The sequence below is a fragment of the Denticeps clupeoides genome, chromosome 3 (genome assembly GCF_900700375.1).
Source record: "Denticeps clupeoides chromosome 3, fDenClu1.1, whole genome shotgun sequence".
NCBI classification, from domain to species: Eukaryota; Metazoa; Chordata; class Actinopteri; order Clupeiformes; family Denticipitidae; genus Denticeps; species Denticeps clupeoides.
In genome coordinates this window covers 17,754,338-17,782,267 of record NC_041709.1, presented here as the reverse complement: position 1 = coordinate 17,782,267, position 27,930 = coordinate 17,754,338, and the positions used below count along the sequence as shown (strand labels likewise).

The following is a 27,930-nucleotide window of genomic DNA, read 5'->3' as shown; positions in this document are numbered from 1 at the left end:
GACCACACCACCCACAGTCAGGGGAACAGACGCAAGGCTGTATTTTAATGGCATTAAGACAAGCGCACGTAAGACTTTGCACTTGTAGAGTACGGCTGTCAGGATCAGAAATGGAAGCAAGTGAATGTACCAAAATGTGCAGGTTAGGGTCGAAATGCAAACCACTGACTTACAGAGCGTACTTGTAAATTAAACAGACACAGATGGCCCCATGTGGTTTTGTATAATGTAATGGAAAAAAATAAAGATAATAGATAGTGCCCTTAAAATACAGCCATTTGATTCACAGTGAGCAATAAAGAGAAAGCATGACTCCTCTGAAATATAGGAAATGTTATTATTGTTAAAAAGTAAAGAATAAATTGCCATAATCAATACACATGGAGATGACTGAGCAATGCATCAAATTAATTTTGGCACCTTTTGACTGAGAGCCGTGTTTTGGGAACACAAAAAAAAAAAAAGACAATGACAATTTAGAGTAAAGGTAGAGTGAGACTTTGAAAATAAATGACATTCATATATGTAGAAATAATCTTTTTTTTTTTTTCATTACAAAAACAATTGTTCTGATTTACCCCAGATAGACACAATACTGAAAGTTTTCTCTCGAATCTCTTATCCTTAAATAGCATTTATGAAAATGTACATGTCTGAAAATCAAAAACATTTTTATTTCTGTCTTAGCATGCATATTTTTTTTCCGTATTTTACTCGTAAAAGTCCCTTGTGGTATCTCCTTCTCTTCTTTATTGGTTGATTTTCTTCCCACTCTCACCCTTTTCCACATCCCACAATTCAACTCCAATAATCGACACTCTGCCCCCCCTTTCTCCCCTTAAACACAAGGTACTTATAAGCAGTCCAAAAAGACAAGTCATTGTTAAGCTCCCACCATGGAACTTGTATTTCTTTTCAATTTTTTTTGTGACATAGGATAAAGGGTAAAATAGGGTAAAGAGATTGGCGTGGGTGAAACAACAGAGCGGATAAATGCAGGTCTTGCCTTTTTTTTTTTAAATAGCTGACTGTTGCCAAGATTGTTACCTGTTAAAAGCAAAGGTTAATTCATGAATTTCCCACATCATGGCTATGTTCATGATATCATGAGGTCTGAGTTGTGCCCCCCCCCTTGGTTACAGTAATATATTAACAGCCACTTCCCTTTACACACATACTTTGGCTTTTGTATTTGCTCCTCATTAGGGGTTCCCACTTTACAAATGCACTGCAACAAAACCCAGACATTATGAATACTGTGGACCATTCTCAACCCACATCCACCAATCAAAAGTCTTCAGCCCGATGCCATCCTGTGGTCAGACCACTGATGGACCTGAAGATGGCAACAGAATCTCTACATCGTTGGGTGAACCCTATAGAATTGTATATTTTATCTATTTATATATTTTCGCTTTAAACCTGGGCCCATCAGATCTCCACTGGATTCCACGGATGCAGTGGTTGACAATAAAATTGAAAAGCGGGAGGCTGGGGACAGAAATCCTTCAGCCAACAGAGGTTGATGAATACAGAGAGAGAGAGAAGGGCGTAGATGGAAGGGGGGCAAGGGTGAGTGCGGAACCTCCACTTTGCACTACGAGTGAAGAAATGAGACTTTTCTTGACCTCTGCCCACAGTCTCTTGCTTCCCCACCTTTCATGCCGTTTACGCACCTCTCACCACTCAAACCTTTACAAACATCTTTCAAAAACCCTTAAAAAAGAGGATAGGAAAAACATGTATTATGGTTAATATCTTTCTTAAGTATTAATATATTTATTTCATTTGCTTTTCTTCTTTTCAAACATGGAAATTCATGGAAGCATCAGCTGTTCTTTTTTTTTTTTTTTTTTGTCTTGGGTCCCTCTTTGCGTTCTTCTTTTTTTTTTTCTCCCCACCTTGCATCCACCCCCTGATCCGTTTCTCCTCACATCGTTCCGCAGTGGTGGTGATGATGAGCCCTCAAACAGGGGTGGTGCGACGGTTGGCCGCGTTGCTGTGACCAGAGTCTTTCAGGTCCTTGGGGATGCAGTTGTGGATCTGCAGGAAGTTGTGGTCCCTTTCTGAGTTGTAGGTGGCACTGGGTGTGGCATGAGAGGCCTTGAGGGTGTCACCCCCACCCCCACCGCGACTTAGCGTGTACATGGAGATGTCAGTCGAGGGCAGCGTGCCAAAGCCCTTCAGCCCTACGGGAGAGGAGTCACGGGACTGCGAGGGGTTGGTGGAGTGCGATGAGGAGTGCGAAGAGCGGCGGTGGTAGCGATAGCGGTAGCTCGGGATGCGCGAGATGGCTGAGCCCTGAAGGTATTCAGCCCCTCCACCGCCAGGGACCCTGCTTCTCCCCCTGGCTGCCCCCGCCCGGAGCTCTCGGTGCCGGTCTATGAACATGTGCACAGCCAGCACGCCTACCATCTCTGCCATAATGAAGGACAGCGCGCCGAAGTAGAAACTCCAGCCGTAAGAGTAGCTGTTCTTCTTGCTGTCGCTCTTGGAGGGGTCCGCCGCATTGGCTGATATGTACACGATCATGCCAATGATGTTGCTCAGGCCTGTTGGAACAAGAAAGACTTAGCAGGTCAACCCGTGACTGGTGATCTCAAAGTGTGGGACTTATTCCACCCACTGCATAATTCTGCATAATTAATGCAACTGCAGAAAAATTCTATTCAAATGAGTGAAAATATAAATTTTTTTTAAAAGAAAAATCACAGAAAAGGAAATGTTTCTGCTGTCAGTGCGTGCAGATTTGAAAAATTTGAAACTTGCATGCACACTTTAGTATTTAACACTAACAAATGATATAACACTAATAAATGATATAAACATGATAAATCATGATTGGATTCAGTATTTGTTGACTGACAGCCTGCCACAGCTACGTGTCAGCCACGTGGCCTCACATCCTCCAATTGATCGGAGAATCCTTACTGTTGTGTTTGTCTATGTGATCATTTAAAACTTTAAACGTTACAGTGTCTTATCACAAAATTACTACTGGGGCTGTTTATGTATTTCAATGGTTAATTTTTTGTAACTTTCTCGTCAGCCCTGGAACTGTAAATGCTCTTGACTTAATTTATGGCCATTTCAGTCATGAGAACATGACAGGGGAGCGAAGATGCTGAATCAGTAGAAAAGGACATCTTATTTTTACAGGCTAATCCCAGCGGGTGAGTTAGCCTAGAAACAGGATCAGGAAAGGGAGAGGAATTAGAAATTTCTCACACCTCAAACTAGTGCTACAAGGGATCTAATTTGGTCATGGTGAGTGAGATGGCCTAGTATTAGGCTTTTAGCCTGCGTCTTTGCCGTGCCCTATTTCAGAACCACGTCCAAGCGCAGTAAGCGCACAGAGCCTCTTATTACTGAGGGAAACTGAAAAAGGCAGGCAACTGGTACTGCGGCCATCAACCGGGGACATCGGCACGTCCACTGCAGACTCGGGTCAATCGCAATTAGTACGTGGCGGCTGCAGTATCCAGGTCCGCGCGGTGGTCAGCCACGTGGTCTCACATCCTCCAAGGTTCAAATGTGTGCGGAGTTTGCATGCTCTCCCCGTGTAACCATAGGTGTGAGTGTGTGAGCGAATGGTGTGTGTGTGTGTGTGTGTGTGTGTGTGCCCCCTGGGCTCCAGCAGCCACAACCCTGAGTAACAGGACTAAGTAGTTAAGGACAGTGAGTAAGTGAGTGAGCGCCAGTAACAGAAATGACAGGCGGGGGGTGAAAAGACCTCAAGTGTGACCTGAAAAGCAATAATCCAGAAACCCCAAAACCAAAATTCACGAGCAGGCATAATCTCACCAGGACGAATACGGTTGCCCACCTGCAGAGACGAAAAAGATCCCTGCGCTGAGGATGATGTTGTGGCGTGACTTGTAGAACTCACTGGCGGCAATACACAGTCCTCCCATGAAGAGCAGGATGACGCTCAGGATGGGAAAAATGCTGGAGGCCCGCACCGCACCTGCAGACGCACACACACAAGCACAAAAACAAATCTGCACCGCGGGATCCGAGAGTGATGAACATCAGAACGGTTCCTATTGTTAATGCAATACTGCAAACTGCAAATGTTAGATGAAGTGCAAATGGAAAAGCAGAGGAGCATGAAAGAGAGAGCTGCCTCACCACTCCTTTTGTGTCTAACCTCGGGGATTTGAAGGAGGCCACCATTTACAGATTTGTACTGTAAAGGCCTGCAAGACCTACATTTTTTGCCCCATCCTGCGCAACTCAAGGCTGACAACGTCTGAACACAGCAAGTACACACAGCAAGATACGTGACAGTGACGTTCATTTATCCCTTCCTGTTCGCTCGCTTCCTGTTGGTAAGTAACAAACAGCAAATTCTCGTTTCAGACAGAAAAGACAATAATCCACCAAAAATTGTTGCCGGGAAGTCAGTGTTCTCGAAACTAGCAGGCCTCCGTGCCGCCCTGCCCCAGCACTTCTGGAACATCCGCGTGGGGGCAGGGGAGATAAACCCTCATCACTGTTGGGTGGGGACATTAGACAGTAAAATCTTCAGGAGTACTTCACGAGCAAGACATAAAAAAAAGGCTTGTTTCATGTGCTGCTGACACATTCTTAAAAGTCTCATTTAACATCAAATATCTTTCTCCCTTAAACCAGCGTTAATTTAAATTAGTAGGGGTGGTAGTAGCCTAGTGGGTAACACACTCGCCTATGAACCAGAAGACCCGGGTTCAAATCCCACTTACTACCATTGTGTCCCTGAGCAAGACACTTAACCCTAAGTTGCCCCATGGAGACTGTCCCTGTAACTACTGATTGTAAGTCGCTCTGGATAAGGGCATCTGATAAATGCTGTAAATGTAAATGCTGTAAATGTAAATGTAAATACATGGTTGTATACAAATACATGGGGCAGTGGTGGCCTAGCGGTTCAGGAAGCGGTCCTGTAATCAGAAGGTTGCAGGTTCGATTCCCAATCCGCAAAGGTGCCACTGAGGTGCCACTGAGCAAAGCACCGTCCCCACACACTGCTCCCCGGGCGCTTGTCATGGCTGCCCACTGCTCACTCAGGGTGATGGGTTAAATGCAGAGGACAAATTTCACTGTGTGCATCGTGTGCTGTTCTGCTGTGTATCACATGTGACAATCACTTCACTTTATACATTGCGCTGCTTAAGCTAAACAATATATGTTGTCTATATGAAACATGCCACAGGAGCTGAACTGTAGCTGTTAGGTGTCCTGTGTTGTGCTTGTTGAACAAGTGCGGTGATAAATAACCAGTTTTAATGCATTAAAAACTCACCAGGCAACTATATACACACGCCGCTCTGCTCTGCACCTCGCATCGCACTCTGGGTGCGAGCAGCAGCAGCCCTTCCCATCGGAGAAACAGATCGTTGGACTGAACCACTGAGGATTATATCTCTCAAATAGTGTGTTTTTAAGTAGCACAACATGTATTGTGCGTTCAACAAACATGAATTTATTGTTCCAAGGAAAAATCTGTGTTTTATGGGGTTTTGGGGGGGCATTTATGTCCCCTCTGTCCCCCCCAGCATTTAAACCCATGCATGGGGGAATTCTCATAGGTAACACAATGTGAAATTAATTCCAAACCATAGGTCACAAATAAAAAAAAAAAAAGTTGATTTCTATGCAAGCACTTTAACCCCTTAAATCACTCTTTACGCAAAATGATTATAGTCATGAGCACAGCATCTGGAAAAGAAATTTGCTTCTGAAGAATAATAGAAGGAACATTTTCACAAACACTTTTTAATGCAATTTTTAACAGTCACCAATTTGTCTGAAACTATTTTGAGAAATCACACAGCTCTAAAATGTGACACCTTCAAGGTCTACTTTATTATTCAGCAACTAAGTTAATTCTTAATTAGCTCAACTGCAATAATTCGTAATAATTAATGCAACAAAGAGATGGAATGGAATGGATGAATGAACGACAGTAGAGCTAGAATCTGTGATGTATGACATAATTAACCACTGAAACATTATGAAAAGGAGCAAAGTGAGAACAATTGCATTAGATTTGTTTTACTGGCCAGTCGGTAGTGTGGCACAAACTGCTTTGAACTTAAAAAGAACAAATTAATCAAATGAAACATATTCCTTATATTGATTCATTAATTACATTCATTACACATTACTCCTCACATTGCTGCGACTATAATGTTCAGTAGAGTCTCAAAACCTGATGTCTTATCCATTTCTTCAGAGAGCTTCCGGAGCTGTGTGCACACATACACACCTTCACTCTAAATGCCTCTTCTCGCGGATTCGTTTTCTTTCATTCAGCTGGAGATGCTCCCCTTTGACTCATTTTATTTCTGGACTTTGATCACTTTATGTAGGTAAATAGCATCTTTGTGTATTCTATCACAACCATATGAGCAGGTCCTCGGTGTGCCTGCTTACTGCTCCTGCTGCTGGGCTGAAGTCTCACACCTGTCTAAAGGGAAGAGGGATGGGCTTCTTCCAAATAAACCACGTTTCATTTATATATAATATTGTCAATACAAGCTCATTATGTCATGATTTATTTTTACTGGATTGTGCGAAATCACACGATAAAATACAAAGGGAATGCGCGTACTAAAATGTCTATTGCTTTACATTGGGCTGATCCTCGGGTTGGAGGATGGGTGTTGATACTGGCGTGCAAAATTAACACTGATGGGAGATGGACAAGGACAGCAGAAAGCCCCATATATGTTTACCTGGTTAAATTCAGTATGGTTTCAACAACATGTTTTACAATAAAATAGGTTAATATATCATTTCTAATATGTTTTATGTTGGGGGGGTGTATTGAGGGGTGTATTGGGGTGTATTGGGATCACCCATGGGTCCAACATACATTGTTGCACAGGATATAACCATTAACAAGTGGCAGTGAGAGAGGGAGTTCTACGGTCACAAAGGCTGAGTGAAGGCAAACGACCAATTGGTCCAGTTACACAATCAGCAGGCAGACTTTAAAATGGAAGAATTCTCACCCAAATATTTAGCCTAAACGTATTTATGGGAAAAATATCACTATGAATAGAAGCAAGAAGAAAGATCGTTTTTTATTTCAGTGGAGGACAGAGACAGTGATTACATGAAAACCCAAAGTATCAGGGAAAATGCAACCTTGTCATGCTGAGAATGCAAATCATGTTGCAATCTGTAATTTCACAATGAATTACTTGGTCAATAAAAGACTAAAAGACAGGCCACAAATCACTGTAAGTTGGGAAAGCATAATTTAATTTTAATTATGTGCAAAGGGCTAAAGAGTTTAATATGCATTTGCTCGGTTTTATTATAAATGTCATTGACTAATTGTTGACTAATGTATTGTACTTTTCTACTATTAAAAATGCCTTAAGTATGTGCTTATCAAACAAATCAGAAATTATAATCTGACTATATTATTTTACTTATGTGATGTTGCAGGATATTGATTCTTTGTTGTAGTTTTATTTCTTTGTTCATTTTTTCACAGTTGCAACAATAATCAAATCAGTAGCCTTCATATGTTGATTAATCATTTTAGACCTTCATAAATTAATCTTATAACTATAGGATCAGATTACCAAACATCATAAAAAGTGTTTACTAAATTGTAAGCCACACATTCCAACAACCAAATTTCAGGATCATTATTTCAAACTTGTCAATGAATATAATTTTTATTAACCTTTCTTTTTCATTGATAAACAAGGACATGTCTAAATTACCCTACATTTTGAACAGTACTCTATATACACTACATGTACTATGCCTTATAGTTTGAGTGATATTTTGTCAGTTCTTCTATTGTAACCAAAGCAACACTGTTCCTGAAAGAGCTGAAGACTTTATAAAATCTCTGAAGAGCCTATGAAGCAGATGACCACAAAAGTCACAGGATCAAACCCCACTTGTGGCCCTGAGCAAGGCACTTAACTCTGACTGTAAATCTCTGCTAATCTATGCCATCTCTCCATGGTCCGGTTCTGAAGCTACCATTATGGAGCTTTTCATTGGTAAATAGAACCGGAACCAGTCTTTTGCTAGTCCTGTCTTGACAGTTCCATTTCAATCTAATTTATTCTTTTAACAAGATTATCTGATACTCACTGCACTACACATGGAATTGCCATGATTCTAGGAGGCTGTGTGTATGAACTCCTGATCTGCAACAGCAAAATTCCATTGCCAAAAACATATGAGTGGCATTCACATGGGCTATTTTTTAAAATATGGTAGAGATGGTCAATCCTGCTTGTCCCCTGCAAAATAAAGGTTTGCTTTATAAAGTGTGATTTCTGATGTTACATTACAGGATGAATGACTATGTTGTCGAAAAAAACTACCATATCTAAATGTATTTAAACACTGATATCAATTAATAACATCTTTTAGTGCAATAAGTATTCATACTGCTTCAGGGAATGACAAAAGTATGTCATATTCTATGAGATCAACAACAATTCATCTGCACTTCAGACCTTTATCAGGTCATAACAGCTGTATGATCTAGGTCATTGCTCTGTTTGAAAAGGATGTTCAGTGTCTGAAACAGAGCAGTATCCTCACTGTAGCAGTGTCACTGCTACATAATATATAGGCACAGAACAGACCACAGAAATGTCTATTTTTAAGAAAAAGCCCTGGCTTCATTTCAATTTAGAGGTGTTCAATAAATCTGTAGGACTTGACCATGACACTTTTATCTTTTTCTTTTTTTGAAAGGGACAACCTGACAGCTGCCAGACCTGGTTTCTCTGCTGAAGACACACAGGATATCCTTTCTCTTTTACCGGCGTTCCTTAAATATTCTGAATAATGTCTGAGCTGTGATTTTCATAACTGGGTTGTAATAAAAATGTCAGTATGTCAGTGTCAATGCTGCACAAAGGGGAGGCAGACACTGAAAGACATTTAGAAGGCACCAATTTTGAGCAAGTTATGGAACATGAGTCCTGTCAAAAGCCAAGATGAACCGAACAAGGTATTTAATATGGAACATGAAAAAGTAAGACAAAAGGAGCCAAACACATAATTGAAACATGAGTAAGGTGAGTCAGGTGACCACTACTGGCCCGTTCCCAGACTACCATGTTGGGGCTGATGTTTACTTTAATTGCTAATGTAGGTCCCACAGTGGCCGCTGCTGAGACTGAAACATCATTAGTAGCTCCTTTGTGTGGAAGTCCTTAGAGGACATGCAATTTCAATTTTTTTTGTTTTGTTACTGCAAGATCATGATTCAGTTTTCCCGTGATCTTGAGAAAACAAGAGTTGTTATTTCGAGATCACAATTAAATTTTCCCATGACCTCGAGATAACAACTTTTGTGAAAATTCCAGGAAAACTAAGTCAACTTAAATTTCTCACCATTTCATTTGGGATATTTCTAATGTTGCCAAAGATGGCAGGTGCATTTGAACAAAGCTGGCAATAATAAAGACTTTTTCTTTACATCCAAAAGTTTTTTTTTTACTTAAAAGTGTAAACGCGTTGGTAAAGATGTAACTCCATAAGTCATCTCCTCAACTGACAAACACTAGATTACGATTCTCAATGCCTCGATATCAATGCATCCCATAAATTCTCTACATGGTCAAATGATGTTTTCCAATACAAGAGTTAAGGTCTCGTATGCCTGTGTGGACAGTTTGATTTTCTACAATGAGCAGAAAAACTGTGGCCTTGTAACAGTGGTATATACTGGTAGTTCTCCTTTAAATGCACACGGCACTATGCTGTGGGCGGAGTTAGTCATCTGCGCCGGTCCTGATGCAGATCGACTCTCCACCAAGCAGAGGAACCAAGCAGACTGGTCCAAGCTCCTGCGGTCCTTTTATTATTTAATTTTGTATTACATAAAAGCAGTAACGTTTGGTACGTGTAATGTCCCCGTCTCATGTACGAGCGGTTACCGACATGCTGTAAACATGATAAATACAGAGCAAGATTCTCTTTTTTTCCCGGTGGGCCTACTTTTCCTCCACTACACGCCGACCCAAACCTGAAGCCACAAACAGCAGAAAAATGCCTGATTCAGATGTCTGTGGAGTCAGGTGAGAGTGGACTGAACACAGACCGTTTTACTTCTCATTAGAGAAAATCTAAACTCACGTTCAGACCAAACGAGGTTCGCGCTGCGCTGGCCGCAGAGCTCAGCGTTGAACAATCTGCATGGTTTTTGACGCAAAAATACGTCACAGTGTGCAGCTTGAAACTCCTACCCAGAGCGGCGCTGTACTCAGATCAGACAGCCACAGTCATTATCAGCACTACTTTTTAACGAGAATTTTTCTGCCGCTGCCAGAAAATCACCAAGAAACATCATTATGAAATAACCGATTATGTCGAGGCAGAATCATCTAAGGCATTGTGTCACACCCCTAATTAAAGTAATAATGAATGTGTTCATCCATGATGATAACAAATAACTTTCCTTGAGATACAACAAAAAAGGTTAAATTGCTCGTCCTATACTTCCATACCTTCGAGCCATTCATGTGATCATCAGCAACTAAAATAACCATTTGTTTAATTTTTCAATGCAGTGTCCTGCAAGGGTTCCAGCATAGTTAAATTGCAAATATCATTAGAACGCTGAGCAAGGCAAGTGTAAATCTTTGCTAATCTATGCCATCTCTCCATGGTCCAGTTCTGACGCTACCATTATAGTGCTTTTCATTGGTAAATAGAACCGGAACCAGTCTTTAATAACCATTTGTTTCATTTTTCAATGCAGTGTCCTGTAAGGGTTCCGGCATAGTTCAATTGCAAACATCAGAACGCATCTGCTGACATTGGTATTCATCTAATTATTATTACTGTATTTACCCTCCATGTGCTTGCCAGAGGTAGCCTGACTGCCATTAGGTACCGAGATAAGATCCTCAGACCTCTTGTTAGACCTTATGCTTGTGCGGTTCCGCCTAATGCTATACCTGATGTGGCTGTGTGTCAGCAGTTCCCGCAAGACAAAGGCATTGACAGACCTGAACTGGTTGCAACACAGACTGTCCAGGATGGGGCGGATGCTTTAGTTCAGGTCTGGGAGGAGATCCCTCAGGAGACCATTCGCCACCTCATCAGGAGCATGCCCAGGCATTGTAGGGAGGTCATTTTGATCTTCATTTTGACTTGTTTTAAGGACATTACATCAAAGTTAGATCAGCCTGTAGTGTGTTTTTCCACTTTAATTTTGAGATCTCCATGGGTTGATAAATTTGATTTCCATCGATTTTTGTGTGATTTTGTTGACCGCACATTCGACTATGCAAAGAACAAAGAACAAAGAAGAATTTTCATTTAATTCAATCAGATCTTGGATGTCTTTTTCTGTTCCCTTTATTTTTTGAGCAGTGTATTTATATAGCTTCAATCTGAGCTCCTAAACCATAGCTGGAACACAGGTTTACTCAATGGTGCCTGAAATCCTTGCAGGACTCGTGTCCCCATTTGACCTCTTTGATGCTCAATGCTAGTGAATGGACTGTCACAGTAGTTAAATGCGTTGTTTAATGCTTCTACTGTAAGTCAACTTGTTTATGGCACTGCTGATTGGGTAACAGAAGAGACCTGACCCATATAGGCACAACTGAAGTATTTATAGATGAGAGCGGCCTAATTTGCAGGCTAATTGGCAGGAGAGTGAACTTACGCAAAAAGTAGTCAGCGGCATCAGCTTCACGGTCTGTTTCTTCAGGAAAGTGGTCTATCTGTTTACAGAGCCCTTTAAAGTTACCTGGAGAAGGAGACAACAAAAGTGAGTTGGAAACCAAATGGAAACCAATTTTTTTTTTAAAGCAACACCATAAACTTGACAAATACAGGAAATGAGTGTGCACTACAGTGACCATATTTAAAACAAAACCAAAAAGACAAATTGAAAAAAAAAAAAAAGTTATGCATAAAGTGAATATATTTTTCTGCACGGCTTTAGTCCACTCTCCTCAAGGGAAGGATGATAAGTGGCAGGTGTAGAGTGCCTATGTTGATGGTTGAATGAAAATGTCACCAAATCTCAGATCCAACTGGTTTTGGACAGTAATATCAGCATCACCAAACACGGATACATCCTCAGAAAGAAGAGTTACTAACTGGAGAATTACTGGCAGCTTGTTGTGTGTTCTCCCTAAGACACTCTGGGCGCTATGGGCCCTAATGCCTTATGTCGTAAATGTTGTGACTAAACGCCTTAAGTGAATTTGGAAAAGAACATATTAACAGTACAAAGCAAATAGGTGTTATAAACCCACCCAAAAATTGTGTGAAATGGAATGAATATGAAATAAAATCAAAGGTATTTTTAATGAGTGCTGTTTGGTTAAGAGCAGACTAATAAGACTCAAAATGAATTTGTACTTAATGTATTTAAGAATTCTTAATGTAATTCACAAGGTTTTTACCAAGATTTTGGTGGTTCTGCCAGGTGGAAAATTCAGACTTTCTGTATGTCTACAATGTGAAAATACCAAACAGCACCATGTAATGAATTCATTTAAATGGCATTTCGCCTTTCAAATAAATCATAGAATGTCACTAAGATCAACACTATTTTATCTGCAAATTCAGCCTTAAGCTGCTGCTGGTTTCCGAAATGGGCCAATTTCATCGCATGACACTCAAGTACTATAGTGTCAGTACTTCCCATTTTGTTTTATGTGGAAATTATTCACGAAGCCACGAAGAGCCATTTTACTGAAGTGGGTGGGTGAATGGCAGTTTTCCTTCAGGCCTACAGAGTATTTATTTATTTATTTATTTGTTTGTTTTTAACATGCCCTCTAGTGTCATTAAACAGATAATTAAACAAGTAATTGATTAATGACTGATGAAAGGCAAGCAAATCAAATGGATAGAAAGCCTAAAATGTCTTCCCTCATTCCCTGCTCTTGCTCTGTAACTTTTTCTACCACCCTGCTCTCCCATGCACACACACACACACACACACACACACACACAAGCATTCTTCTACATTCAAGTGCATTTGCCGAACTACAAACATTTCTTATCACATCTGTTCCTACATGTTACATTCATTATAAATACAGTTCCTCTCCTTTCTCACATTATATTTTATATTGCTCTGCATTTGATGCAGCAATCTCACACACTCTGAACACACACTCCGTGGTTAAAGCACTAAAAGACTCAGGGTACTACAAAAGTGCATGCATAAATAACACCGCATCGCACTTACCCCTCTCTCGCTCACACACATGTGCAAATACTCTGGGGAACTGAATCATTTATGACTGCACTGGCAGAGACCCACCAAAACCACACACACACACACACACACACACACACACACACACACACACACCACTGCCCTGCTCAGTGCTTTTCAGTGATTTCTTGAAGTTGACAATTAGGCTTAGGAATATATTTTATACAGTTTATTCAATGTATATCTAAGACAATACAGAAGTATCTTGACCTGACTCATTGTTCGAATGCTTGAAATGTGCTTCTATGACAAAAACAGAAAAGCTCACATTTGCGTTACATTACGCACCAACATAATTCCCAGCTAGTCGCCACTTAACTGGACCAAAATTTGTGACCATGTCTGCTAATAAACCTCCAGACTGTTTAAGAGCCAGGAAAGACAAAGAGATGAGAAGACTTTGGTCTCCAGAGTCACCGCCCTTCACAATACTATTTTATGTCTACCTCTTGACATTTTAAAGGAGGAAACATATTTTTTACAAAGAGAAAGTGAGTAAATAGTTCTGTTCTGTCTGTAATCTTGTTAGAATTCTTCAATTCTCATTTACTCTGATGTTTGAAAGCTTAGATTTGGGCCTCTTAGTGAATGATCTTCATCAAGGTAACAAAAAAAAGAATCAGTGCTTCACAAACCAGTTAATCTTCAAGGGAAAACCATCTCCCCATATGACAGCGACCAGTCACTAAAACTGAATCAATTCACGTAAACTTGTCCCGTGTTGGTCCACCACTACTCTCAGTGACTTTGACCACCTGTTTCTAAAAAGCTCATGATAGTTTTTTGTTTTTTGCAATTTTGCGATTGTGTCAAATCCTGCAAATCAGCAATTTACCATATATTTTCATGGAGCTGCATCATTTCAATTCTACTGATTAATCTTCACCCTTCAGGTAAAGTCTGAACACCTGCTGGTGGCAGTATTTCCCATGCAATTCCCATACAACGCTGCTGTCACTTTACTGTCCCCTTTAATCAATATTGTCAATATTGTCAACCTTTCCCATTTAGGAGCGTGACCAGACGTCCTCTTTTTCCCAGACATGTCCTCTTTTTGAGACCAGAAAATTGCCTTCCACTCACACTAGTGGATGAACCGGGGAGCGAGGAATGCGATTACCCGCAATAATTTTTTCTGCATGTTAATTTTGTACTTCTCTAATTGGATGGACTTTAAGAAGAGAGTCACAAAATATTGCAAAAATCAGCCAATAAAAATAATATAATCGTGGGGGGCACTACTTAAGAGTCTGACATTTGTAAGAAATTAGAAGCCCTAAAGACATTGTAGATATATATATCGTGAGCATCAAGTAACCTCAGCCAGTGGTTCTGTGAAAGTCTTGTTTCATCCTTGTTTCAAACAGCAGCTTCATATCACACCACAGTATTTCACGTAGAAGTCAGGGCCACAGTCATGTTGCATGACCCATTTTCTGATGTACATCAGTGATCTCCGTGACTAAACAGGGAAAACTAAATGTACAGGCTCTAGGTCACAGCAGGATGCTACCAGAAACACCACCTTTCAGCTGATATACAATCATGGTATCTTAAACGTACAAAACATATATATCATAAAAATAAAATGAAGTATATATATATATATATATAATCATTGCATTTTTTACACATTTTACATATATACATTATATATATTTATATATATAAATGTGTAAAAAAAAATGCAATGGTTTGTGCCCTTTGTGAAACTAGGCCCTTGTACAAGGCTAAATGGGAACAGCAAGACCTTTCTTCAAGGGAAACTGCCCTAGATAGACTGCACACATTTTACATGTAATTTGGGGGTGCATTTTGTGTAGTTAGCAATCTGCTTTGCCAAATTAAAAGGGTGCAACAAGGAGAATACAAATGAATGAGAGGACCTATGTAGAACATTAGGTCCAAAACGCCCATTGTGGTGTTTAGATTCAGGTAATATGATTCTGTATAGACACACAAAAAATTAAGACGGCAAGTGCATTGGCCCAGATGGACTCACCCTTACCACAAAAATGACCCTAACCCTGGTCATCTTGGTGCAGTGGACAATGCAGCAGTGGTACAGCAGTGCCAGGAAGTGATGAGTCAGATGTAACCAAGGTAGGTCAGTGCACATGGAGCCTTACTTTCTACTTTTCAGCTAGTTCAGCAAGTAAATTATTTACTTCATATAATTTGGAACATAATTTATTGATAGCGCTGGTCTTCTTATGAGGTCTGCCAGCCTGACCAGCAAATGGTCTGCAGTCTGCAAACTGGATGCAGGTGGCCAAGAAAAGGGGAGAAATCTGGACGAAGGAATGAACACACGAGTTAAAGTCTGCTTTAATTGTGAGGCACTCAGTAAACCAGCATGTGCACTGAACAAATCTTGGAAAGCGTGCAATGATCATATATTGTGATCTTCTCTATCATGTCTGCATCACCCTCACAAGTACAACAAGGCATGCCGACTACAGAAGATGCACTCTGCCTGATCTGCTGATACAATTTTCTTTGCTCCTTGACACCACACCATTTCTTTTTTACCTCCTGATGTTGCAGCATTGATAGCAGCTCTAATTTAATGTCGCTCAGCATATTTCCTGCGCTTCCTTCAGACCTGCAGCATTCAAAATTCATCCACCACAAAAATGGTGAGAAAAAAATGTTTATTTGCGATTGTGCTGTTTATCAGAGTCACTGCTGCATTCAAAACTGCAGTACAAGAATAATATAGACTATTTTGGTCCAATAACATATAATTTCACATCTATTCATTTTGACTCTCTAATTTATAGACTGTATTATTCAGGTATCATATATGGAAATTCAGAGGGAAAATCATATAGTCAGTACACCTGAAAGTACATATTGTGGCGTTCAAACCAACTAAATGCAATACTCAAAAGGTAAGAACCCTTTTTGAGATGGAATAAGTTTTTTGTCATTCTGTTTAGTCGTTCAGAAAGCGGCAGCTCGGATGGTCGGATCTGGAATTTGTCCCCTTAATGTCATCATAAGGGGAAAGGTTACCTCCCCTTTCTCATGCTTTTTCTGAGAATTTAACGACCCTCCCCTAGAAAAAAATTTCAGAAAGAGACTTCAGATATAATACTAGGGGACCACCAACACCTATATAAAAGAAAGAAATGTGATGTCAGGGGGCCTTTAATATTGTTAGGATAAAGGGAATGTGGTCATAAGGGGAAAGGTTACCTCCCCTAAAAAAAAATTTCAGAAAGAGACTTCAGATATAATACTAGGGGACCACCAACACCTATATAAAAGAAAGAAACGTGATGTCAGGGGGCCTTTAAGATTGTTAGGGTAAAGGGAATGTGGTTTCTTCAGGTTTCTCCTTTCCAGGAGATGACATCATTCGAACTGACTGGATCAGATGCGATCGAGCCATTTACCAACCATGAGCCCTTACAGAACAAGATCACTACTCATGAACCCTTCAGATCACAGGTGGTTGGTACTTGGAGGACAAAGACGGGACGAGAGGATGCCAGAGTTTTGGGAGGGCTCCTGGCAGCTTGCCTAGTAGGATGACTTCCAAGTCTGTGCTGCAGGGTGTGCAAGGTCAAACCATGGACGTAGGTACACGGTACCTTCTGAGGTGTCTAGGCAGGACATGGCAAGTACTGTCGATGACAGCAGGCCCAATCACAAAACCAGTGCAAGAAACAAGGAGAAGGTACATCCAGGGGGTCAAAAAGACTAGTCAGGATCTACATGTACAATGAAAAAATATCCACACGGAATGTAACCGACTGAAAGGCAAAAAAAAAAAAAAAAAAAAAAAAAGCATCAAGTTGGTATCTAAATGAGAACTGCTTTATGAGCCTTTGGAAGACACAAGATAAATATTGTAGATTAAAACTGACGTCAGCTGTCGCTGAGGCCTGAAGTCTATATAGTAATGCTACATAGGCACAACTTCATCCAAGCGTAAACGCAGGCCTTGAGGGGACAGCATTTAAAATGCTGCTGCATGAAGCAGCAACCAACACATTGCAACGCCACAAATGAGTGTAGCTCACTGTACTGCCTATGATTCATATACTCACAAGCACTCGCTCCCTTTATAGAAGGTTTCAGTTATGACGTCAAATGTGGACTATTTTGGGCTTTGGGTGTCATACCTTATGCGTTTATCATATTGTGACTGTCCTGTAATTCCCCCCTCTGGGGTGAAAGCTGGATGCACTTTATACATCTTCACAGCAGTGTATTGCAATGAGCATTAAATAACGAATGTATGTAATCACGTGATGCTTTTCTCTGAAATATATTCATTTACTCTTAAGGATCAGAGGTTAGCAGCTCAGTGAAAAGACATAAATAACCTATTTAAGGGCCCTCCAATGCATAAAACGTATACATTTAATGATCATAATAATACAAGGGTAAAAACAACTCCCAATGGTGGTGCCAGTCCAATTAAGTCACTACACACTACAAATATTTAATAATGCATTGTGATAATATGTGGAATATTTTTTGTTCTCAATTTCGTCAAAATGTATTATTAAATTTAGGCTAAAGACAGCACTGAAGATTCGCCAACCAGCAATGCCCACTTCAGCTTGGCATTAGGTACCATGCACTGTCAGGGCTGGAATCGCCCGGTGAGGATCTCCTGCCTATAATGGCACAAAACAGACCACTTTGCCCAGGGACCACACTTCTGTTAGCACAACAGCACTCGGCCTCCTTCACCTGAACATGTCTCTTTGCAGCACGCCGCTGTAACCACAGGCCTGTGTAACCTGACAGCCCTGAGTGCCGCCAGTACAGTAAAAAAAAACCACAGCGCTTCACAGCATGGCAGCTCCAAAAACGAGAAAGAAAGAAATAAGCAACAAATTCCGGAGAGTACCTCAAAGCCATGCGTCGGTCTCTCGAGCAAAATAAAGGACGACTGGGAAATTCTTTGGAACCCAAATATAAGGGTCACAAAAAAAAAAAAAAAAAAAAGAAAGAATTCCGGCAAGTTAAAAGGCCGCAAATGGCCAGATCCACACACACCATGAGAACATGCTTACCAGATAATTGAGCAAATGCCTGTGAAAAGGGTGAAAGGGGATAGCCAGGGTTTTTCTAAATTTAGTGAGCTGTAGTGGTAAATTCGATACACTAAGTAGGCCAGCACCATTCACTGCAGCCTTCTGAAACTCTGCCTTTAAAGTGACGTCTACTGCACTTTTCTCACTGTACTCCGGTAAAGACAAGCATGAATTCACACTTGTACATATTGTTGTGCCGTTCACATTTCAGATTCAAATTAAAACGACCCGTGGCTTCATCAGACACACACATGTTGAAATCACTGCAATTACTTTTCCTTGCCTCTCATGCAATCCCATTCCTCTCCCCCATCTCCCTCTCAATTGCTGTTTAAACCTCCTCTGGCAGAATGATTAGTTTGTGTGTATTGATTTCTTCTTCGGAGCTGAAAGAATGAGGGACAGAGGGGCGAGGGGAGAGAGGGGGCAGAAGTGAAAGGAGGAAGCAAGTGCTCAGTATTCAGAATGCTGCCTCTCTGCATCATTTTTAATGATCCTTAATACAGGGGGTCAGGGACACTGCAGTCAACCTCCCCTCCTTAATTATTCTCACATCAGAGAGTTGTGGGAGTTTATTTTATTTCAGACTGTTGAGAACTGGAAATTAATAGGGTCAGGGGCTCATTAAAAACAAATCAACTGAAACAACCCCCTCCCCTCACTATTTTGTGACTATTTATATATACACATAGAAATACACACACATACGTATGGCCATGATGTGTATTTATACGTCAAATTGTCAAACAATCAAGCGCATTATATGCATCAGAAGAGCTCCGGCGTAGGATACAGACAAACGTGATGGCAGGTGGTCGTCTATAAGGAAACGAAGGAAATGTTTTAACCATGGATGCAGTCTCACAATATCATTAAGCAATTACGATTAATTACTCTAATTAGACATGTACTTGCTTCCATTGTGGATGATTGTCGCGTTAGATCCTCACTGACTAAAACAAAAGCACATTTTTCAGTTGTAATTGCAAGGCAATAAAATAAATGTTGTATAGGAAAAGAGGTCAGTCAAACCTCCACTTGTTCTCACACACATGGCGGTGGTGGTGGAGCAAAACTGGTTGCATGTTGAAATTACTGGCAGTGGGGAAGGTGCTGATATAGCAGCAAAAGTGCACATATTAATGGCAGGCATGTAAAGTAGTAAAGATCATATGAATCTCTCTTATGACTATGCAGCAGTAGAGCAGATGTGTAAATCAGAACATGGAAGCAGCCTTTAGCTGAGCCTTCTTTGCCTTCCCAGCCACACACAGACCCACATCTAATCTGGTTCCAGAATGCTCTGTGGAACAGTAGCTAGGATGACAGAGATGCTGCATTGGTCAACACTGAGGATGACGTAACCAGCCGTCTAGGTCTGCAGTTCATGGCAAAGTCACATGTGATGCATCACTGGCAGGTGGCTGAGAAGTAAAGTTATGCCAGAGGAGTATGCTGCAGGCACGGTGTCAGTCAATGGATGATCAGTGCTCTTTTAATACCAATGTTGTGTGTGGGACAATTATTGGCATGCATTTGGTTGTTCACATCCTGATTTGTTTTAACTTACTGGACGGAGGGATATCTGAGAGGGATGTCTTCTCTTATTTCAGTTGCTGATGGGAATACCCTGCTGATGTATGTGCATATGTTGCATAAACTGTGTTACATAATGGTTGAGGTGTACGCTATATGTGAGTATCTCCTCCTACAAGGGCCCTGGTGAGCTGCCGCACACTGCATTAAGGCCTGAGTCACTATACATCAATGTGTGTGTAAAAGAAATCGGGATTTTTTCAACCACTACCAATGGCAAATATTGATATTAACACATGCATGTATTCCAACCCAGAATCAATTCCCCTGTCATTATTCCTAATGTTATTGAGTTATTAAAACAGTCACTGTCCACATTATTATAGTGGCCCTGAATGGAGAGCTCATGTTAAAACCGCAGTGTTTTTGCTGACTGAAGAGAAGTATTGTATATTCTTCCATCCATTTTGTAGGTTTTGTTTTGAAGAACATCTATTTTCATTTGATTCATGAGGTATGTGGAAGGTTTTGTTTTGTACAGAAGGCAAAAACCTTTTCTGACACTAGAAACCTCTTGCTGAAATGCAGGACAGTCAGATTTAAACGCCACAAAGAAATTTTTTTGTCATTTCATGTTATGACATCTGTAGATATTATGCATATGAAACTGAAGTGATTGTCATTATGATGCATAGCAAGCACAGTACACGGTGACACAATGAAATGTTTCCTCTGCTTTTAGCCCATCACCCGTAGTGAGCAGTGGGCAGCCATGACAGGTGCCCGGGGGGCAGTGTGTGGATGCTCAGTGGAACCTCAGTGGTATGGGATTCAACCTTCTGATTACAGGTGTGTAATATGTGTGTGTGTGCGTGTGCATGCATGTCCAAGATAATGACAGTGGTCAAGCTATCATGTTTATATGTAAAATTACTACTAAATTATTAAATAAATACTTTTTTTTAAAACATCTATATAATTTACACTGCAAAGAGAGGGAAAGTACATTAAGGGACCCCAGCTTTTAAATTATACATCCAAATACTAAAACCATAAATAACTTGTGACTGAAGGGTGGCCAGACGTGTGGCACTCACAGACACTACAACCCTGTTGAAGTCATGGCCCCAGTAGCCATATGGACAAGGAAAGACCTGTCATCACCTTTCTGACCAAGCGCAAAGTGGCATCTTTAGAGGTGGGAACATGTCATGGACACAAGGACATTGCCGGGGCTCATCCATCTGTGCTAGAGAACAGGGTTTCCCTAATCCTGTTGCTATATTACAGGCACAAAGAAAATGTCCTTTAATCCCCACAATAACCACTTAAATTCCAGAGATCAGCGCCACAGACGCAAACTTTATTGTTACATAAAATATGCAATTGCTGCAAAACATGCAAGCTGTGCTATTTCTACACATAATACAAACCAAGTACACCAACAACAACAAAAAAACACACACCAATTCTGACCAAACTATTCATAAAAAGTTCCATTTTACATTGCATGAGGTCACTTCCAGCTGTCCATTCATCTGTCTGTTCTGTGTATCAGTGAAGCCAGACCTGCATGCTCACAGAGTGCCTAGTGTGGTGTGTAACTACACACTTCAAACAACACACTTTCCATCCAGCTATGCTGAGGTCATCAGGGGCCAAAAAAAAAAAAAGCGTAGTAAAACGCAACAGAAAACATTATCTAATTATCAGGGAACATCCAGGCGGACTGAAAGAAAATCTACTCAAACGACTGTAAATATACGTGAGTTAATAGCAATGTAAATGAGTCGGTTAAGCAGCGAGCTCATAAATGGCAGGCCGTGTTAATGGCGTACGTCCCACACACGAGGAATTCTACGTAAGAAAAAGGACCTTCCCCTCCAATAATCATCTTTACAATGTCTACTCCACTACGGAAGGCGTTCGAGCCGGGCTCCATCTTCACCTCAGAGAGAGCTGCATAATGGGAAAGCGAGGCCTGACAATAGCTAATGAAGAAATAAATGACTGTAATTATTCGTTGATAAACATTCACAGTGCAAGTGCGAGCACACTATGGTAGCGGCTAAATTGATTTATAGCCCCGTAATTGTTTACGCCGATTAATATGCAAGGGTTGATATTATAATGTAGTCAATTGCCTATTTATTATCATGCATAACTTAAGCCTTTATGTAATTGCCCGGCGTGAATCTGAAATAAAGAAACGTGATCTCAGTGGCCTTCACTTCACAGCAAGGCCGAGCGGGAGTGAAAATGACTTTGTGTCGGGCGGGAAACACCCGACGTGACTGCGACCGCACCGTCTGTGCGGCCCGCAGCAGGTAACCTTGGGGTCCACAGCGTGCGCCGACTGTACGACGTGTGTAGCCTAAATGTTAACATCTCAGCGGTGATTGATGTGTTGGCGCCGCACAGCGTGTCAGTCTCAGGTGGCACCTGGGACGCGGTAAACATGAGCTTTGATTGAGCGACTGCAGCCGGCGACTTGACAGGCTGCAGTGGCGGCTGCGGAGGCCACTCTATCACAGCCGGGCCACACACAGAGACACATGCAATATTTAATATTGATTCCGTTGGCTCTTTGTGTAAGACAAAGATAGATCGTAGCCGAGGCTAAAAATAGCAGGCGATGTAAATGTAAATTTGAGAGGGTTGTAGCCGATCAAACTTGGCCCCACTCTCAGTTCTCGCCGTGAAGACAAAATGCATACGCAAAATGTATATGTACAGCAATTAGCCATGGTGCCAATCTGAAGAAACAGTCCCATTTTAAAATCTTGCACTCTAATGAGCGCGCCGTCATGCATTTTTAAAGCGATGAAAGTGCCGTACCTGTGTGCTGTGATGAACTCACACTGTAGATCAATAATAAATCTGCCTTCGCATCACATCAATCAAAGCGACCGTGATTATCCCCCCCTAAACCTGCTGCATCTGTAAGACGCCCCCGGAGTCTTGTTTGGTAGATAGATATGAAAGAGTTTCATTAAATGTAACACGGAAGACCGGGAGGGCCGCGATGAAACCCTCCGAGCTGCGGCAATCAGCACCACAGACAGCTCCCCCATGCCATTCATCAACTGCGTCGCATTAATGCAGTAACTCACACGCTCGCTCGCTTCCCTTAACCGCTTATTCCTAATCAGGGTTTTTTCGGCTGCCAGAGCCCGTCCTGGGACACTCAGCCGCCCCACACACAGACATCATTCACCCGCGCACTCGGGACACGGACGATTTATAGAGTCGCCAATTCAACTAGTTTGCATGGCGGGAGGAAACCCGTAACAGTTGTGAGGTCACGTCGCATTACTGCAGTAAATGCAGTAATGGATACAGGTTCCGACATTCACAAAATCCGGCACAACAAAGACCCGCTACCCATGCGTACAGGAGACAGTACTGGGGAAAGTCGTCGGCAAGGGGTCGATGCATTAGAGCGAAGGCAAACTGTATTATTTCCCAGGATCAGAAGCCACTTTGGCACAAAGGCTTCAGATACTGGGGCCCAAAACACCAAGCCCCATTAGCGATGTCCTGCTGTGCTCAGTAGATAAAGAGCTATTATGAAAGTGCTTCCAAAAAGTATTAGCTAATTGGGACAGCACAGTTAACACAAATTATTTGCTTTGTCTTGTTCAAGGTGAAAAATGATTTATCTTGACTTCAATAGCATCCACAGGAAACTCGTCGTATTTTAGAGCTTGAAAATGCACCTCGCAGGCTTATAAGGAATCATAATTAAATCAATGAATAAAATGATATTTTGCAATCCCATCGTCACATCCAACAGGCAAACACACAGCAGCCCATGTCCGGCCTGATCCCAAACCATCAAGGTTCCGCTGAGGTCCCCTTGTTCAAGGGACCGTCCCCGCACGCTGCTCCCCGGGCGCCTGTCATGGCTGCCCACTGCTCACTAAGGGTGATGGATGCATATCACAATGACAAAGACAATCACTTTCACAATGACAAGACTTTAAACTAGCCCTGGACTGAAACATTAGGCGCCCTTTACTCACGGCAGCCGAATCTGGTATGAATCCGAACACCCTGATTGGTCTAAGTCAAGGAGCCAGAGAGCAGGCGACCTTGCAGTTGTTGGCTTAATATGTGGAATACATTTCAAGTTCGGCCCGACAGAATGAGGAGGAAACCAACCCGCTCAACATGCTGCAGAGACTCATAAACCCCTGCCATGGACTGTTTCTCTCTTCTTTTTCCAGCAGAAACAACAGATGGTTAATAATGAACTGTCACAGAACACACTGCAGGCCATGCCAAAATACGGCATCTCAACAAATTCGACTGTGACTCCACGTTGTGACGGTAAAACAGATTTTCTTTTTTTTTTTTTTTAAAAGACCAAGCGGCGTTGACTACTAGTGGGTCAAAGTTGGGCAACTGGTCTCTTGCCCATACAGACAGCGATTACGTAACCGCGCGGGGCGGCTCTTCATGTCTCATCCCCACAGACAGCACCACCAATCAATTCTTCAGAGAATTTGTGAACAAATGACACCCGGCCTATAGGGCCACACGCACGGCACCATATTGACCCGTGCCTGTTTACTATGCAGGCAAGAAACGGTGCAAATGTTCAAAGCAAAGGATATGCGGTGGTCCCCCCAAAATCATGTGTGGTGTATTTTTTAAATGTCAAAAACCCTTTAGCTGGTAAATCATGAGCTCCTTGTAGCTTGTGTGGATACCAGACCCGTGTGTGTGTGTGTGTGTGTGTGTGTGTGTATATCTATGGGGTGCACAAAACCCAAGCATGATTTAAGAATGGCATTGCACCGGACAGCTGAGCAGACGAATGGGAACCTGACTTTCTTGCAAAATGGAGCAACCGTGGCCCATCGCATATTTGCCTGAACACAATGCGTGGCCTACAAAAAGCCGACAGATGCCATTTTCTTTACAGGCATCCATGCATGGGGAGGCAGAGAGCGTAGAGCATCCACGGCGCTGTTCCATCTATACCACGCACCCGCCGCAAGAAGGCGGCTTTTAAAACACACACTGTGCGTTCTTGTTGACATTTTTGATCATTCTGTTTCAATTGTCGGTCCACTGAACTTGTCTTGTGCCTTAAAAGGGCGGACTTTTGTCTTTTTTCCCCCCATCTTCCTTCCCATGCAAGGGTTGGGTGAGCACACTGCACTGCAAAGACAGCAGACCTGAACTAAAGCAGGACCGAGCTTGGCGACATACAACAACCAAAAAAAAAAAAAAAAATGTTAAAAAATAAAAATGAAAAATCCCGTGCACCTGCGTTAGTCAGGCCGGGAATCGGCGTGCAACTCGCAGCCCTGCCGACTGCAGCGCCGTATCTGGCGCTTATATAACGGGCCGCCCGTGTCGAAACGCGGTCGATCCGAGCGGCACCGCGCGGCCCGTGACGTCAGCGCCGGCACCGGGGACCGCTTACCTTCCAAGCAACACGTTTTCCACAGTCCGGAGTGAGTCATGACCTCCTCGTTCTTCTTGCTGGTCTCGTTCTCGTTGGTGCTCTTGATCTTGCACACGCCTCGCGAGTAGAGCCAGTAGTCCGTGCCCACCGCGATGGTCATGAGGCTGAAGGCGGCGAACGCGCCCACCGTGGTCAGCAGCATCTGAACCCCGCGGTCAAACAGACCCATGTTCCCGCATTCCATGAAAGGGGGACCCCCTTTCCTCTTGATGTACAGGAAATAAATATTTGTAAATTTGAGGGATCAGCTCGAGACAGAAATGGGGGGGGGGGGTGCCTTTACACGCGAGGGGAGGAGGAGGGGGGGGGGGTAATCCACAGCGCTCCGAATCCTATCAGTGTCCTTTCAAAAAAAACGAATACATGAATAAATAATAAGGAAAACAGATGAGCCGGCTTAAAACCGTATTAGTTAAGTGTGGGCTCGAGGGAGCAAATAAAAAAAAATGAACCCGCTTGTACTCGCGGTCACAGCCTGGAAGAAGGAAGAAGAAGAAGAGGAGGAGGAGGAAAAGTGCCAGAACCCGAGTCTTATGTCTTCCACAAAAAGCGAAGGACTAACAAGAGCCTCGAATCGGTCCCGCTATACAAAATGTCCTTTGGAGCGTGCGCGTCGAACGCATCCGCGCGCGTAACGCGCGTAACCCCTGGCGTAGGCCCGCCCGGACGCAGGCGCGGCACCGGCGGAGGAAGGAGGCGGCCGCGAGGCTCGGCGAACGTCGGCGTGCAGCGTCCCGTTGACCTTTAGCCGCTCGCCCGCGCGCATTATTAGCACGTGTCTAGCAGCCGCGGCGCGCCGCGCGTGGGGCGGCCGGCGTGACGCGCGCGTCGCCGCGTTCCCAGAGACGCGCCCGAGAGGCGCTCGGCGATTTGCGCACTGCCGCGTGTGAGCGAGGGTGACTGGCGACCATGGTAGGATCCCGTTAAAATGGCGCGTAACGCGGGCGGCCTTCGCCCCGGCTGGTGGGAGCGACGCGTGAGCGAGACGCGCGTCCAGCCTCCATGCCGCGAGCCGCCGCGCTCGAACGAAACCACGCGAGATGTTCCGGAGCCGAGGTGCCGACCGTCGAGGAGAATAAATGGAGACGAGCGGTTCAGAAATGCTTATTAGCCGTGGTTAATATATATGGCGATAAGGCAACCATGAAAGGCTAAGTGAAGAACCGTGTAAAAGGAAATGAGGCAGTAATAATAAAAAGGATGGCGTTGAAAAACAGCGAGTCGTTCTTTTCCTAAAATTCCGGTCTCCAGTTTCCATATGTGGGCCCTAGACCGTGGAAGTGCTCCGCAAAACAGGACAGTCGGCTGCGAAAGGGAACGATACCGAAGTCGATCGGTGGATAACAGGGCGCATCCAGCGCGGCGAGCCGACCATTACTCAACACGGAGCCGGGCAGAAGACCAATACGTGGGTGATGGGGCTCAGCCGAGACCGTTCCACGCCAGCAGCGTCGCTGAACACCGGGGCTCCCAATCCGAATCCGATTAGCCTCTACATCACACCCAGAACCGAAATCGAAATAGAGCTGCATTCACAGCGGTGGCACCACGCAATGGAGGAAAAAAAACACGCCCCCACCCCCCAAAAAATGAAAGAAGATCGAAATCACGGACAAAAACGAAATAAAAAAAAATGTCAAAGAATAATGAACAGAATCGTGGAATGCAAAAAAAAAATCTCTCGACGGTGCTTGCGCTACGCCTCCCCGTTCCCGGTGCACGCTGTGATAAAAGTGAAAGAGGTGAGGAGGGGGTAGATGGTAGGAGGCACGGAGAGAGGGGGGTTGGGGAGTCGGATGAAGACAGAGAGAGAGAGATGGAGAGAGAGATGCACCACGCAAAACGGAGCCGAGATGGTCGAGAGATGATGATATAAGGATGCGCGTCCCCCTTTTTAACCAGCCCGTCGTCGAGTGAAATTATTTTATTACCGCTACAATTGTGAAATACGCTAATGAGTCGTCTATATTTGTGTATATCTGTATAGCTAGTCGTGTAACACCGTCCAGATGTGGCTTCATTTTAAGTTTTTTTTTTATTATTATTATTATTATTAGCGTGTCATCACCGGTTACCGCCGGTTCTGTGCATCTGAGCCCAAGTAATTGGCACGCTCGCCCAGGAATTCCGGAGGCGTTCGGCAAACTCCGTGGGAACGTGTTCGGAGCTCCCTCTTCCCCACTCCGCAGCTCGGCTGCGTGTTTTACACACGCGGGTCGACGGAGCCGCCACGACTTCCGAACCGCCTCGGCCTCCCGGCACAAAGTCGGCTCGGAGGCGGCTTTGCTGCAGTGGGGTGGAAGCGGCCAATCAGCGGCGCGCAGGGCCGCTCCGTTGTCATGACAATCGGCGCGTGCCGTCCAGTTTCGGCCGCTGCGTCGAAAACGGATTAATTAGCATCATGCTAACGCCGCGAACCGATTAACACTAGTCAGTTCATTAAAGAGTCTTACAATTGATTAAAGTTTTTTCAGACGTACGGGAAAGACAAAAACACGACAGACGTGTCTGAAAAAGTTCATATACACATAAATATATAAGATTCATATAAATATAGAAAATTGTTTCCCGCATTTGGACATTTCCGCTTCTGAGGTCCTTGGGTAAAATTTTATGACGATGACACACACGAGACA

General features: G+C 43.0%; 1 protein-coding gene across 1 annotated transcript; it reads right to left on the bottom strand.

The window, feature by feature from the left end:
- Positions 1 to 17: 17 nt before the first annotated feature.
- On the bottom strand, positions 18 to 27,008 carry LOC114786188 (voltage-dependent calcium channel gamma-2 subunit-like). The gene is made up of 4 exons (XM_028973080.1): positions 25,253 to 27,008; positions 11,651 to 11,734; positions 3,827 to 3,967; positions 18 to 2,552 (listed from the first exon to the last, which is right to left on the bottom strand). The coding sequence occupies exons 1-4, from the start codon at positions 25,476 to 25,478 to the stop codon at positions 1,966 to 1,968; spliced, it is 1,038 nt and encodes a 345-aa protein (XP_028828913.1). The 5' UTR covers positions 25,479 to 27,008; the 3' UTR covers positions 18 to 1,965.
- Positions 27,009 to 27,930: the final 922 nt, after the last annotated feature.